The sequence below is a fragment of the Polyodon spathula genome, chromosome 3, assembly GCF_017654505.1.
Source record: "Polyodon spathula isolate WHYD16114869_AA chromosome 3, ASM1765450v1, whole genome shotgun sequence".
NCBI classification, from domain to species: Eukaryota; Metazoa; Chordata; class Actinopteri; order Acipenseriformes; family Polyodontidae; genus Polyodon; species Polyodon spathula.
In genome coordinates, this window is record NC_054536.1 from 896,090 (window position 1) to 911,724 (window position 15,635).

Consider the following 15,635-nt stretch of genomic DNA (forward strand, 5'->3'; position numbering starts at 1 on the left):
GTGATGGTAGAACATCATATGCTGATCTGATGAGGAAACTGATCCTGCTCTGTTCCATTGGCCATGGGTCTTGCCAGCCAATCTTGCGTTGTTCCACACTTTCCCATCTCATCCATTCTCCCTGCTTGGCCTGGGAAACGGCCTTTACACACCTGATCCTCTCCTCCTGCTTTTGCACCTCATTGACTACCAGCTTCCTCCATTGAGCCGGGGTTGCCTTGTGCCATGTAGGAGGAGCCGAACTGAGACCAAAACCTCTCCTTCCATGTTGAACTTGCCCCATAATATCTCCGATTCGAAGGGCAGCCTTAGCATCTTCCACAGCTTTTTTTGCCACCAATTTTCTTCTAGTTTTCAACACAGGTGCTGCCTCCCTTATGCATTTGTCGCGTGAATCTACTAATCATACTACTTATTATTACCAATGCAAAATGACTGAATGCAATGGTGAATGCCAAGACTTGTTCTGTAGGCTTGTTGTGTCTGGATCTTAAATGATCCAAGTGATTCAGCCTCAACAGCATTGTAAGAAAAGAGCTGATGAAAAGAGTCTAAGTACAGAACTATGAGTGTAGCTGTGCAAAGAATGCTGTTATCTGACTGCTATCAGGGAAAGAATGTTTTATTGGCTGAGAAAGTGTCAAAAAAAACTGACCTCCGCTGAGGTGGTCATGTAACAGCTGTCTGGTCAAGGCATTGCAAACACACAGGGATAAGCCAGCAATTAGCTTTGCATGCAAAGGTATTGCATAAAGAGCAACCATTTGAGAAGCATCACGATCCTCCATGAACGCACACCAGCGCTTGTGTCCGCTGCTTGCTTCCACAGACTGGGAACTAATTGTTGCTTCATTTGTGTTAATAACCTGTGACCTCGTTATTGTGTATAATGGTCATGATTAAGCTATAAAAGTAAGACTTGTGATTATTAAAATTAATAAAGGAAACTTGCTAGTATCTGCTTAAATCCTTGTGCGCGGTTCTTCACACACACTACAGGTGCTCCTTAAAATCATATCTATTGCATCTGTAGTGGATTTATTCTCCGCTATCCAAAGAGACTCAAGATTCAGGTTGATGATCAGCTCTAGCTATTTTAATCAATGTATACAGAGGAAGAGTCTAGAAAAGACTGTTAACACAAATGGAGTTACAATAGATATGCATACAGGGTTTTTACAAACTTGAAGACAGGGTGTGTCTGGTGCATTTTACAGCTGTGCTACCAGAAAGTTCAGTAGGACAATACGATAGGGTATAGCCCAATACAAGATCAAAACAGAGCCATTGTTATCAGAGGTGATGGCCTGAGGGTGGGGTGTAATGTTATTCAGAAGCTTGAGGGTTAACTCTTAGCTGATGTAATCACTGTCTGCCAGGTTTTCTTTGTTGTGTTTGCACTGTTTAATTATGCACCTGTTACGTCACTTTTATGACAGTGTGGTGAAACATCAGGCAGTGTGTTTGAGGAAGTCAGATGTGTAAAACGAGACAGAGCGTTTGCTGTATTGTAAGAACATAAGAAAAATTACAAACGAAAGGAGGCCATTCGGCCCATCTTGCTCGTTTGGTTGTTAGTAGCTTATTGATCCTAGAATCTCATCAACCAACTTCTTGAAGGATCCCAGGGTGTCAGCTTCAACAACATTACTGGGGAGTTGATTCCAGACCCTGACAATTCTCTGTGTAAAAATTTGCCTTCTATTTTCTGTTCTGACTGCCCCTTTATCTCCATTTGTGACCCCTGGTCCTTGTTACTTTTTTCAGGTCGAAGAAGTCCCTTGGGTCGACATTGTCAGTACCGTTCAGAATTTTGACTGCTTGAATCAGATCACCACGTAGTCTTCTTTGTTCAAGACTGAATAGATTATTTTAGCCTGTCTGCATATGACATGCCTTTTAAACCCTGAATAATTCTGGTCGCTCTTCTTTGCACTCTTTCTAGAGCAGCAATATCCTTTTTGTAGCGAGGTGACCAGAACTGAACACAATATTCTAGAAGAGGTCTTACTAATGCATTGTACAGTTAACATTACTTCCTTTGATTTAAATTCAACACTTTCAAGCCCTCAAATCAAGTTAGGTTTGATGCCAAATGAATGCACATATATAACATTGTTATGTGTAATTTTGCATTCTCCGCTTATTCCCAATAAATATTTGTACTAAAGCATGTTGTGATTGGTGTTTGTCCCGAACGACTGAATTTCCACTTTGTGAATAAAAAGAATATTTACTTATATTGTGTTTACATCACATTAGCATACTGACCTGTGCACTATGGATAGAACCACATAAATCATTTCCCACTTGTTATGTGGTAACATTCATAAGAGGGTGTATCAGATGTGCCATCACTAGTGTCGTGACCTTTGGAAGTTGAATTGAATAGCACCTCTATTAAGTCCTTGTTATACTGCAATGTTCATCTCACTTCCTAAAGATTATACTGTGTGTGTTTTCAGTGAAGGGACTAACTTCTTAAAGGAGAGTTTTTCATTCTAACAGTTTGGGGAATGTCATCTTTCAGTGTGATATATAGAGGAGGGTTGTATCTCTAGAATAAACCCCCACCTTGCTAGAGTGCTAACACACATAGACTAGTGGAAGTAGTGAAAACTGGAAGTGAAAACTGGGATGCCTGGTGACCTCCGTCAAGCCCGTTTTTACTGTGTCCAGCAAGGTATATCAGATCTGACAAAACTCCGTGAAAATATTGCGCTTGTTTCGCTGCCAGCGTTTAGCCAGTGACAAGAAGCTCGGCCCAGTCTGTGACGTGCTACCTCGCCTAGTTCCCCATTCTTTGGTTGTAGGGAACAGTTTCCAGTAAATGAGATTGGATAGCGTCATACGAGGAAATTGATTGATAATACGTCGTTTTTAGAGTTTTTTTTAATTTTATTATTATTTTATATAGTTTTCAGTGCGTGACCGGCATCACCTGGGCTTTTTTCTAAAACTAATTTTTCACTTTCCAAGAACTTGTTTCTTAGCACACCACAATAGCGGGGTCAACGTATGCGCAGGAAACGCGTAAGAAAAAGTAAGAAAACTGCAGGAAACCTCAGGTGCAGACAAAACTGAGCTCTGATGTGCACCGGTAACCTTCAATACATTGTCGTGAAAGGAAAACAAAAAAACACAGCGTGTGGACAACAGTTTCAGGATTTCCCAAGGTTGAGAAAGTTCGTGTAGTGTGACGTTTTGGTTTTATTTACATTGTTTTTTTTTTACTGTTGTTCTAATATACGTGGTTTTGTTACTCATAATGGCTGGGTCGTGTCGCAGCTCAGCTATCGACTTTGACAGCATTCCTTTGACGGCGCTGAATTTTACTGTTAGAAAGAAGCTTTCTCTTTATTTGAATCCGAAGCATGTGTCCGCCGCAGACTGGACTGCCCTGGCAGAGGCAATGGGATTCGAGTACCTGGAAATCAAAAACTACGAACAGCACCAGAATCCCACAAAAATGATACTGGAGAACTGGCAAGGGACGAGCGCGCAGGCCACCGTGGGGAGGCTGCTGGAGATGCTCATAGCGGTGGAGCGAGTCGATGTTATATCTGACCTGCAAGGGCTAATTGGTAAGTACTTTTCAATCCTTTCACTAAAATACACCTCTGAACTATATATAAATCCTATAGAAACACTGATAATATTACTACTATAGAACTGACATTAATATCGTATCCTGATTTAGCTGACTAGCGCACAGTTTGGTTCTGGTGTTGAGTGTCCTGGGAAGGCATATTGAATTCCCGGGACGCTCCAGGGAAAACAGGGGCCGGTGGCAACCTTACTCTCAACAGAAATTATTCCAGTCTCCTTGCATCTGGTCCAGAGATGGCAATAAGACTCCTATTGCATAGTAATTTCACCCACTCCTGTTTTTACAACGTGTTTAGTGTGTTTATCTAACAAGCTCAGGTGTGTCTTTTTGAACTCTAGTAAACCAGGAGTGGATCAAACTGCTGTGCAAAGGGAGTCTTATTGCCATCCCTATGGTGATTTCAATAATATACCTAACAGGGCTAGTTATTAAACCCAGGCCTCGGTGTGAGTTTCTAATCCTGCAATGCCTCCTCATCAAAAGGACACGTTGTAGCAGTAAAAGGCCAGAGGTACAGCAGGGAGACTGTACTTTCTCAATTAAAACAATGCAAACATTGCTATTCTCCGTGCTGCTCCTTCCCCAGCAGAGCCCCTGACTAACAGACACACAAAGCAGTATTACACAACAACGGTGTTACAGATTAACCACTCTGCTAATACTCTCACAGGCCTGCCTGACTCCAGCTTTTTGTACGATGCGATGCAAGTCAGAGTAAAAAGAGATTTCGTTTCGGCAGACCTAAATCACTTGACAGGAAAAAAGACATGGTTCATACATCCACGAAGAGGAGGGTGTTGCCACTTCCTGCTAGAAACTTCCACCAGCCCTGCAACCAGTCCTGGCTTTCACAGCTGCCCTTGCTCAGGTGTATTATTGAAGTGAACAGCTGCCAGGAGGATGCAGGCCCTTGCTAAGTGTGCTCTGAATGAACTGATCGCACTGGAGTAAGTGTCACCTGTGTCTGCAGCCTGACTCTGAGGAGCTGTGCATTCAGCTGTGAGGGAATTGACACTATGTTTAACGGGTTGCTCAAACTCCTGGCTACTGAATCATTTCAATAATATACTGGGTGCAGCAGTGTGGCAGTTTCGAATGGCGATTTTTTTAATGGTGGTGTTGCTGTTACTTCTCGTGGTTATTTTGCAATGCAAATATTGAAACAGGCCTCTCCTGTAGTTTTCAGCTGTTTCAGATCCTCCACAGGAAGCTGTGGTGTGGTCCTTCTGTGACAGTGAGGCTCTTTTGCAGAAGCTCAGGGGGAAGAACACTTGAAATAGCGGTTTGTAGTGCCGGTCAGCCTGGGTTTGATTGCACCGTCCAGCAGACCCGGGGCAATTACAATTACAGCAGCGTTGCAACTCCAATTCCAGTGCTATTGTTCAATTACAATTACAGGAGCACTGTGTGCTTTTACTGCAACTCCAATTACTGTGGTATTGTTCAATTACAGTTACAATGATTCTACTGTAATTGCAGTTATAATTACAATCACACTATAAAGAAACATAAATAGCTCCACTCATTAACATGCATATTCTATCAAGCAGTAATCACTGGTACCAACACAGAAGCATGCTACGGCCTAGAATGTTTTTCAAACAAGGTCACTGAAAGTATTTGAAAATAGAAGAATGTTCTCTTAATGTAAAACACAATGTGGAACTGTGAATGATTAAGCTTGGAAAGGTGTGCAATTGAACTGTTAATCAATTATATGGCAATTACAAATACAGTTCCACAGGTGTGCCATGCTTCAATTACAAATACAGTTCCACAGGTGTGCCATGCTTCAATTACAAATACAGTTCCACAGGTGTGCCATGCTTCAATTACAAATACAGTTCCACAGGTGTGCCATGCTTCAATTACAAATACAGTTCCACAGGTGTGCCATGCTTCAATTACAAATACAGTTCCACAGGTGTGCCATGCTTCAATTACAAATACAGTTCCACAGGTGTGCCATGCTTCAATTACAAATACAGTTCCACAGGTGTGCCATGCTTCAATTACAAATGTGCATGTTCCACAGGTGTGCCATGCTTCAATTACAAATACAGTTCCACAGGTGTGCCATGCTTCAATTACAAATACAGTTCCGCAGGTGTGCCATGCTTCAACTACAAATCCACGGGTGTGCCATTCAATCACAAATACTATTCCACAGATATACCATGCTTGAACTACAGTTCCACAGGTGTGTCATGCTACAACTGCAATTTTAATTGCAATTAATTAAGAATTCCACAATGCCATTGTCATTGAGCCCCGCTCTGGCTTCCAGTAGGGGTTGCAGTAATGTGATGAGGAGAGCTACCCTGAACACACACAGTGTACCGCACTCCCTGTGAGCGCTGAGTCAAGATCAGCAGCAATAACTCACCCCGCGCTCCACACAGCAATGTTTACTGGGTGAGCCACTGGGACTCTGAACAATACGTTCAACAGAAGGAAAAACGGTACAAGCACCCAGGAACAGTGCAGTGCAGTGTGTGTGTGGATATACTGGAGGAGCAGTGCAGTGTGTGTGGGTATACTGGAGGAGCAGTGCAGTGTGTGTGGGTATATACTGGAGGAGCAGTGCAGTGTGTGTGTATATACTGGAGGAGCAGTGCAGTGTGTGTGTATACTGGGGGAGCAGTGCAGTGTGTGTGTGGATATACTGGAGGAGCAGTGCAGTGTGTGTGTGGATATACTGGAGGAGCAGTGCAGTGTGTGTGTGGATATACTGGAGGAGCAGTGCAGTGTGTGTGGGATATACTGGAGGAGCAGTGCAGTGTGTGTGTATACTGGAGGAGCAGTGCAGTGTGTGTGTATACTGGAGGAGCAGTGCAGTGTGTGTGTGTGTATACTGGAGGAGCAGTGCAGTGTGTGTGGGTATACTGGAGGAGCAGTGCAGTGTGTGTGGATATACTGGAGGAGCAGTGCAGTGTGTGTGGATATACTGGAGGAGCAGTGCAGTGTGTGTGGGTATACTGGAGGAGCAGTGCAGTGTGTGTGGATATACTGGAGGAGCAGTGCAGTGTGTGTGTGTATATACTGTAGGAGCAGTGCAGTGTGTGTGGGTATACTGGAGGAGCAGTGCAGTGTGTGTGGGTATACTGGAGGAGCAGTGCAGTGTGTGTGGATATACTGGAGGAGCAGTGCAGTGTGTGTGGATATACTGGAGGAGCAGTGCAGTGTGTGTGGATATACTGGAGGAGCAGTGCAGTGTGTGTGGATATACTGGAGGAGCAGTGCAGTGTGTGTGTGATATACTGGAGGAGCAGTGCAGTGTGTGTGGATATACTGGAGGAGCAGTGCAGTGTGTGTGGATATACTGGAGGAGCAGTGCAGTGTGTGTGTGGATATACTGGAGGAGCAGTGCAGTGTGTGTGGATATACTGGAGGAGCAGTGCAGTGTGTGTGTGTGTATACTGGAGGAGCAGTGCAGTGTGTGTGGGTATACTGGAGGAGCAGTGCAGTGTGTGTGGATATACTGGAGGAGCAGTGCAGTGTGTGTGTGGATATACTGGAGGAGCAGTGCAGTGTGTGTGGATATACTGGAGGAGCAGTGCAGTGTGTGTGTGGATATACTGGAGGAGCAGTGCAGTGTGTGTGGGATATACTGGAGGAGCAGTGCAGTGTGTGTGGATATACTGGAGGAGCAGTGCAGTGTGTGTGGATATACTGGAGGAGCAGTGCAGTGTGTGTGTGTATATACTGGAGGAGCAGTGCAGTGTGTGTGTATACTGGAGGAGCAGTGCAGTGTGTGAGTATACTGGAGGAGCAGTGCAGTGTGTGAGTATACTGGAGGAGCAGTGCAGTGTGTGAGTATACTGGAGGAGCAGTGCAGTGTGTGTGTATACTGGAGGAGCAGTGCAGTGTGTGTGGATATACTGGAGGAGCAGTGCAGTGTGTGTGGATATACTGGAGGAGCAGTGCAGTGTGTGGATATACTGGAGGAGCAGTGCAGTGTGTGTGGGTATACTGGAGGAGCAGTGCAGTGTGTGTGGATATACTGGAGGAGCAGTGCAGTGTGTGTGGATATACTGGAGGAGCAGTGCAGTGTGTGTGGATATACTGGAGGAGCAGTGCAGTGTGTGTGGGTATACTGGAGGAGCAGTGCAGTGTGTGTGGATATACTGGAGGAGCAGTGCAGTGTGTGTGTGTATATACTGGAGGAGCAGTGCAGTGTGTGTGGATATACTGGAGGAGCAGTGCAGTGTGTGTGGATATACTGGAGGAGCAGTGCAGTGTGTGTGTGTGTATACTGGAGGAGCAGTGCAGTGTGTGTGGGTATACTGGAGGAGCAGTGCAGTGTGTGTGGATATACTGGAGGAGCAGTGCAGTGTGTGGGTATACTGGAGGAGCAGTGCAGTGTGTGTGGTATATACTGGAGGAGCAGTGCAGTGTGTGTGGATATACTGGAGGAGCAGTGCAGTGTGTGTGGTATACTGGAGGAGCAGTGCAGTGTGTGGGTATACTGGAGGAGCAGTGCAGTGTGTGTGTGTATATACTGGAGGAGCAGTGCAGTGTGTGTGTGTGGATATACTGGAGGAGCAGTGCAGTGTGTGTGGATATACTGGAGGAGCAGTGCAGTGTGTGTGGATATACTGGAGGAGCAGTGCAGTGTGTGTGTGGATATACTGGAGGAGCAGTGCAGTGTGTGTGTGGATATACTGGAGGAGCAGTGCAGTGTGTGTGTGGATATACTGGAGGAGCAGTGCAGTGTGTGGGTATACTGGAGGAGCAGTGCAGTGTGTGTGTGGATATACTGTAGGAGCAGTGCAGTGTGTGGGTGTATACTGGAGGAGCAGTGCAGTGTGTGTGGATATACTGGAGGAGCAGTGCAGTGTGTGTGTATATACTGGAGGAGCAGTGCAGTGTGTGTGTGATATACTGGAGGAGCAGTGCAGTGTGTGTGTATACTGGAGGAGCAGTGCAGTGTGTGAGTATACTGGAGGAGCAGTGCAGTGTGTGTGTATACTGGAGGAGCAGTGCAGTGTGTGAGTATACTGGAGGAGCAGTGCAGTGTGTGAGTATACTGGAGGAGCAGTGCAGTGTGTGAGTATACTGGAGGAGCAGTGCAGTGTGTGTGTATATACTGGAGGAGCAGTGCAGTGTGTGTGTGTGGATATACTGGAGGAGCAGTGCAGTGTGTGTGGTATACTGGAGGAGCAGTGCAGTGTGTGTGTGTGGATATACTGGAGGAGCAGTGCAGTGTGTGTGGATATACTGGAGGAGCAGTGCAGTGTGTGAGTATACTGGAGGAGCAGTGCAGTGTGTGGGTATACTGGAGGAGCAGTGCAGTGTGTGGGTATACTGGAGGAGCAGTGCAGTGTGTGTGTGGATATACTGTGCAGTGTGTGATATACTGGAGGAGCAGTGCAGTGTGTGTGGATATACTGGAGGAGCAGTGCAGTGTGTGTGTGGATATACTGGAGGAGCAGTGCAGTGTGTGTGGATATACTGGAGGAGCAGTGCAGTGTGTGTGGGTATACTGGAGGAGCAGTGCAGTGTGTGTGTGTGTATACTGGTGGAGCAGTGCAGTGTGTGTGTGGATATACTGGAGGAGCAGTGCAGTGTGTGTGTGGATATACTGGAGGAGCAGTGCAGTGTGTGGGTATACTGGAGGAGCAGTGCAGTGTGTGTGGATATACTGGAGGAGCAGTGCAGTGTGTGTGTGTATATACTGGAGGAGCAGTGCAGTGTGTGTGTGGATATACTGTAGGAGCAGTGCAGTGTGTGGGTATACTGGAGGAGCAGTGCAGTGTGTGTGGATATACTGGAGGAGCAGTGCAGTGTGTGTGGATATACTGGAGGAGCAGTGCAGTGTGTGGGTATACTGGAGGAGCAGTGCAGTGTGTGTGGATATACTGGAGGAGCAGTGCAGTGTGTGTGGATATACTGGAGGAGCAGTGCAGTGTGTGTGTGTGGATATACTGTGGAGCAGTGCAGTGTGTGGGTATACTGGAGGAGCAGTGCAGTGTGTGTGGATATACTGTAGGAGCAGTGCAGTGTGTGGGTATACTGGAGGAGCAGTGCAGTGTGTGTGGATATACTGGAGGAGCAGTGCAGTGTGTGGATATACTGGAGGAGCAGAGCAGTGTGTGTGGATATACTGGAGGAGCAGTGCAGTGTGTGTGTGGATATACTGGAGGAGCAGTGTCTGCAGTGAAATGCTCTCCTCTTTACAGAGGAAGACTGCAGGAAGTATCTCAAGAAGAAGCAGCTTCAAGAGCAGCCCGTGCAGGTCCCAGAGGTGGACAGCTGTGTGCCAAAGACCCTGGAAATGAACGGGATCACTATCGATGATGACCCCTCGGGTAAGTGTTCAGAATCAGCTGCCTGTGCCTGGCAGTGGGGGGAAGAAGTTGGTCTGAAAGTAGTGTGAGCTGGATATGTACTGTATGCACGTGTGTGCATGGGAGAGGGGTGAAGGGCATTATATACTGTATACACTATATATAGAGTATGTAACTGTAGGTTCGTAAAATAAAGTGCAGAGATGTACAGAGACAATCAGTCACACCGATCGTTGCATCAAAGGTTTATTGCAGTGATCATCAAACAACAGAGCGCTCCAGAGAATAACGGTCACTTTATCAGTAACCAGTGTATTCTGCCGGGGTAAAGCATGTACATGGGTTATATATGTTTCACACCAAAATTCCTTGCTCCTATCAGGATTTGGCACACAGCACACAATTTCTTTGTCCTTACCCCCTAAACCTGTCCCCTCTCTCAGTTTAACCAATGGATAGCAACTGTAGGGCTTGATTGGCCCCTCCATTGCGTTTGTTATGTTCATCTCAGACTAGATTTTATGATCTAGCAAGCATTTCATGGTTGAACACACATTCCAATTCTCCTTCTACCCTCTTTATGGCCCCGGACATCTGACCCAACCTAATGGTGTACTGGAACATTCTGCCCTTCCCCTCTCCTTTCACAAATTCCTTACTAAACATTGTAAAACCGCACCCAATGATTGTTGGTTGATCCTGTTATCCTGTTTGGTTCCTTCATAATGAATGAATATGTGCCCCATTTTGCACATCCAAGCTGCGTTTGTGTGTGGTAAGCAGAAGGGTTCAGCGCACCTTCAGGTCACTATGTGCTGTAACACTGTCCACTTACTCTTAAATGTGTAACTAATTACGCTTTACCTATCAAAAAACACGATCTAATCAGGTAGACACAGACTGTTTCTCTGGAGGTGTTTGGTACCTTTGGTCTAATAGTAGTAAGCCTTTGAACTAAATTTCAAGCTTTCCAATGAATGAATATATATATATATATATATATATATATATATATATATATATATATATATATATATATATATATATAATGTATGTATAAAGTACATATTACGTATATAGTTACAGGATTCTGATGTTATGGTAACTACACCCACTCATTTGTGTTTAAATCTCTTAATGTGATTGTTAATGATTTCTCGATCTCCTATTCCTTTCTATCACTGATACTCATGTGTCCCCAGGTCACATGCCTGAGCTGTTTGATGCTTTCATCTGCTACTGCAACAAGGATATCGACTTTGTCCACGAGATGATCAGACAGCTGGAGCAGACAGAGTGCAAGCTGAAGCTCTGTGTGTTCGACAGAGACGTGCTCCCTGGGACCTGTGTGTGGAGCATCACCAGCGAACTCATAGAAAAGAGGTGAGCTCTCCTGTCTTTCACAGAGCACTATAAAGAGCTCTATCCTGTCTTTCACAGAGCTCTACAAGAGCTCTCCTCTTTTACAGAGCTCTAAAAGAGCTCTGTCCTGTCTTTCACAGAGGTTTAAAATAGCTCCCCTCTTTTAGAGCTCTAAAGAGCTCTCTCATCTTTCACAGAGTTCTAAAATATCCCTCTCCTCTTTCACAGAGCTCTAAAATATCCCTCTCCTCTTTCACAGAGCTCTAAAATATCCCTCTCCTCTTTCACAGAGCTCTAAAATAACCCTCTCCTCTTTCACAGAGCTCTAAAATAGCTATATTCTCTCTTTCACAGAGCTCTAAAATATCCCTCTCCTCTTTCACAGAGCTCTAAAATAGCTCTCTCCTCTCTTTCACAGAGCTCTAATATCCCTCCTCTCTTTCACAGAGCTCTAATATCCCTCCTCTTTCACAGTGCTCTAAAATATCCCTCTCCTCTTTCACAGAGCTCTAAAATATCTCTCTCCTCTTTCACAGAGCTCTAAAATATCCCTCTCTTCTCTTTCACAGAGCTCTAAAATATCCCTCTCCTCTCTTTCACAGAGCTCTAAAATATCCCTCTCCTCTTTCACAGAGCTCTAATAGCTCTCTCCTCTCTTTCACAGAGCTCTAAAATATCCCTCCCCTCTTTCACAGAGCTCTAAAATATCCCTCTCCTCTGTCACAGAGCTCTAAAATATCCCTCTCCTCTTTCACAGAGCTCTATAATAGCTCTCTCCTCTTTCATAGAGCTCTAAAATATCCCTCCTCTTTCACAGAGCTCTAAAATATCCCTCTCCTCTTTCACAGAGCTCTAAAATATCCCTCTCCTCTTTCACAGAGCTCTAAAATATCTCTCTTCTCTTTCACAGAGCTCTAAAATATCCCTCTCCTCTTTCACAGAGCTCTAATAGCTCTCTCCTCTCTTTCACAGTGCTCTAAAATATCCCTCTCTCTTTCACAGAGCTCTAAAATATCCCTCTCCTCTTTCACAGAGCTCTAAAATATCCCTCTCCTCTTTCACAGAGCTCTAAAATATCTCTCTCCTCTTTCACAGAGCTCTAAAATAACCCTCTCCTCTTTCACAGAGCTCTAAAATATCCCTCTCCTCTTTCACAGAGCTCTAAAATATCACAGAGCTCTAAAATAGCTCTCTCCTCTTTCACAGAGCTCTAAAATATCCCTCCCCTCTCTTTCACAGAGCTCTAAAATATCCCTCTCCTCTGTCACAGAGCTCTAAAATATCCCTCTCCTCTTTCACAGAGCTCTATAATAGCTCTCTCCTCTCTTTCATAGAGCTCTAAAATATCTCTCCTCTTTCACAGAGCTCTAAAATAGCTCTCCTCTTTCACAGAGCTCTAAAATATCCCTCTTCTCTTTCAAAGAGCTCTAAAACATCCCTCTCCTCTTTCACAGAGCTCTAAAATATCCCTCCTCTTTCACAGAGCTCTAAAATAGCTCTCTTCTCTTTCACAGAGCTCTAAAATATCCCTCTCCTCTTTCACAGAGCTCTAAAATATCTCTCTTCTCTTTCACAGAGCTCTAAAATATCCCTCTCCTCTCTTTCACAGAGCTCTAAAATATCCCTCTCCTCTTTCACAGAGCTCTAAAATATCTCTCCTCTTTCACAGAGCTCTAAAATAGCTCTCCTCTTTCACAGAGCTCTAAAATATCTCTCTCCTCTTTCACAGAGCTCTAAAATATCACAGAGCTCTAAAATATCCCTCCTCTTTCACAGAGCTCTAAAATATCTCTCTCCTCTTTCACAGAGCTCTAAAATATCTTCCTCTTTCACAGAGCTCTAAAATATCTCTCTCTCTTTCACAGAGCTCTAAAATATCACAGAGCTCTAAAATATTCCTCTCCTCTTTCACAGTGCTCTAAAATATCTCTCCTCTTTCACAGAGCTTTTTAAAGGAGTGTTCTCCTCTTGTTGAAATGCCCTTATTTGTAAGTTTCATGTCTAAAATAGTTTTTTAGTTGCTTCGATAATGTGTGACGCTGATCTGTTTTATGTGGCCTTGCAGTATAACAGCCAGGATTATGTTTCTGTCTTGTAGGTGTAAGCGGATGGTGGTGATCATTTCAGACGATTACCTTGACAGTGACGCATGTGATTTCCAGACCAAATTTGCCCTGAGCCTCTGCCCAGGTGAGACGTTATGAGCCAGACTAAAAGCTTTCTCATATGTACTCATATTTGCTTTTGTAGAAGCATTTATCAGCTAGTAATAAACAAATCCATTCATTAATGTTTTTCATTTCAAAACAAAAGTTATCCTCCCCTCACCTTTACAATTCAGTGACAATCCATGGCAGTTAAAGTCCGCACAGAGGCCCGAATTTATAAAGAGGAAAATCCCACCGCAAAAAGGCATGTAATGTGCATGTTCAGCACGGCCGCACTCAGCGTCAAAATAAAAACCTCTTTTATAAGACTGATTAGGTAAAGCAGGTGGAGAATTACACACCCCTCACAGTAAATAGCGGGTTTGGGTCAACCCTGCGTGTGTAGGCTACACATTCCCAAAGAAAATGAATGGCACACAAAGACCTCACCTTTAATTCTGCCCCATTGCAGCTGTAACAGAGGGGACAGAAATTACTCATTTTGAGCATTTGAACCATTTTGTATTCGTTATGGCTGGATAAGTTAATTTACCTTCATTTATGAAACATATGAACAGTGGATATATACTGTATATTGTATAGATATCTTAGTGTTTGTCTCCTAATACAGTGGCTAACTCCATCATACTGTAGACGTTACAGCAGTTTGTTCTCTGTGTCCTGACAGGTGCCCGCTCGAAACGCCTGATCCCAGTCAAGTACAAGCCCATGAAAAAGAAGTTCCCCAGCATCCTGCGGTTCCTGACGCTCTGTGACTACACCAACCCCTGCACCACGTCCTGGTTCTGGGGCCGGCTGGCCAAGGCGCTCTCTCTCCCATAGATACCGGGCCAGTGCCTGTGCATTCGGAGCAGCCAGGCCACTGAGGACAGCATAGCCATGGACATGAAAGGAAAGCCAGTCTTCATCAGGCTCATTCTGCTTGAAACTCTGCTTTGATACAGGGCTTGCACTGTTGCTGGAGTGTGGTCTAGAGCAGCGCTTCTCAATCTGTGGTCTGCCGGCTCTCTTCAGGTGCTTCATGGAAAGGCTACATAATTACAGTTTATAGATCCCATTGCAAACCCCAAATTTGAGACATTAAAAATGCATACAGAGAATATCTCAGTTAAAAAAAAAAAAGTCTAAACTCTCTGTCATATATACTGTTGGAGTGTCTAAAGTGTGTTCTTTACCAGGGAGTTTTCATGTATTGCGCTCACATGCAATCAACACAGCAGCTTGTAAAGATAACACCCGAAAAAAAAGATGTTATACAGGCTAACTTCACTGTAACGAACCCATCATGGGACCTGGAGAAATGTTCCTTATATCAGGGTGTTCGCTATAATAGGGTTTGGCATTTTTCTTATCAGAATAATGACAAAACAGCAAAAAATTGCTCCTCATGCCCCTTGCCTGGTTGCAATTTGTGTGAAGATGACGGACAGGCAACAATTGCAATTGTGATGCATGATTCGTACTACAATAGATCATCTTTGAATTAGCGTTCTCTTTGAATTAGTCAACCATGGTCTTTGTTTTCACTGAGCGAATAACACACTTGGCACTGGAGGAAGTTCAGTGTCAGTCAGGACTGAGATCGTTGTATCCGGGTCGATCCTGTACGTTCTATTAGAACTAATTTGCATTGATAAAAGGGGTTCTTGCTGTTAGGATTGTTAAAAACAGGTGTTCGTTGTAAGAAGGGTTCATTATAGTGATGTTAGCCTTTATTTCCTTCAGCTTTGGAGAAAAAATAATCCTTCAAACAAGATTATATTTGTTGTAAACATTAAACAGGAGGTTTTCAACCTTTCCATTTATTTTAATTAATTAAAATGAGTGACGCTTCAGTGCTGGTCTCAGTTGCTCCCAGCACAGCCACCTTTACCAAGAGGGAGTGCACCTCTCCTACCCCCAGGGTCCTAAAGCCTCCAGTTAGGAATGCACAATCCATCACTCTATCTATCTATCTATCTGCCTGTCTGTCTGTCTGTGCTACTTCTGAGTTGTGTTTTATGTTATTCTGTGTTCCTGTCTATCATATGAGGATTCCAGTACCATAGTGAGGTCTAAATATATCATCACAATCAGCAACTACTGTACTTTGGAAGCGATATTGCAAAACACTTAATATTCTGCTTACTTAGAGAGGAATTGACAAGTTAGATCATCACTCTGCTTCTGCACTAGAGAGGAATTGACAAGTTAGATCATCACTCT

At 44.2% G+C, this 15,635-nt stretch overlaps 1 protein-coding gene across 1 annotated transcript; it reads left to right on the forward strand.

The window, feature by feature from the left end:
* The first annotated feature begins 2,798 nt into the window (after positions 1-2,798).
* Positions 2,799-14,706, forward strand: LOC121309888 (myeloid differentiation primary response protein MyD88-like). Its single transcript, XM_041243064.1, has 5 exons — positions 2,799-3,584; positions 9,793-9,921; positions 11,103-11,283; positions 13,361-13,452; positions 14,098-14,706. Exons 1-5 carry the CDS (start codon positions 3,269-3,271, stop codon positions 14,250-14,252), a joined length of 873 nt encoding a protein of 290 aa, XP_041098998.1. The 5' UTR covers positions 2,799-3,268; the 3' UTR covers positions 14,253-14,706.
* The last annotated feature ends 929 nt before the right edge of the window (positions 14,707-15,635 follow it).

Excerpts from the sequence above, each read along its gene's own strand:
- LOC121309888 (XM_041243064.1), top strand. The coding sequence starts at position 3,269 with ATGGCTGGGTCGTGTCGCAGCTCAGCTATCGACTTTGACAGCATTCCT. Across the intron at positions 9,922-11,102 it reads TATCGATGATGACCCCTCGG|GTCACATGCCTGAGCTGTTT; the intron begins GTAAGTGTTCAG and ends ATGTGTCCCCAG. Across the intron at positions 11,284-13,360 it reads AGCGAACTCATAGAAAAGAG|GTGTAAGCGGATGGTGGTGA; the intron begins GTGAGCTCTCCT and ends TCTGTCTTGTAG.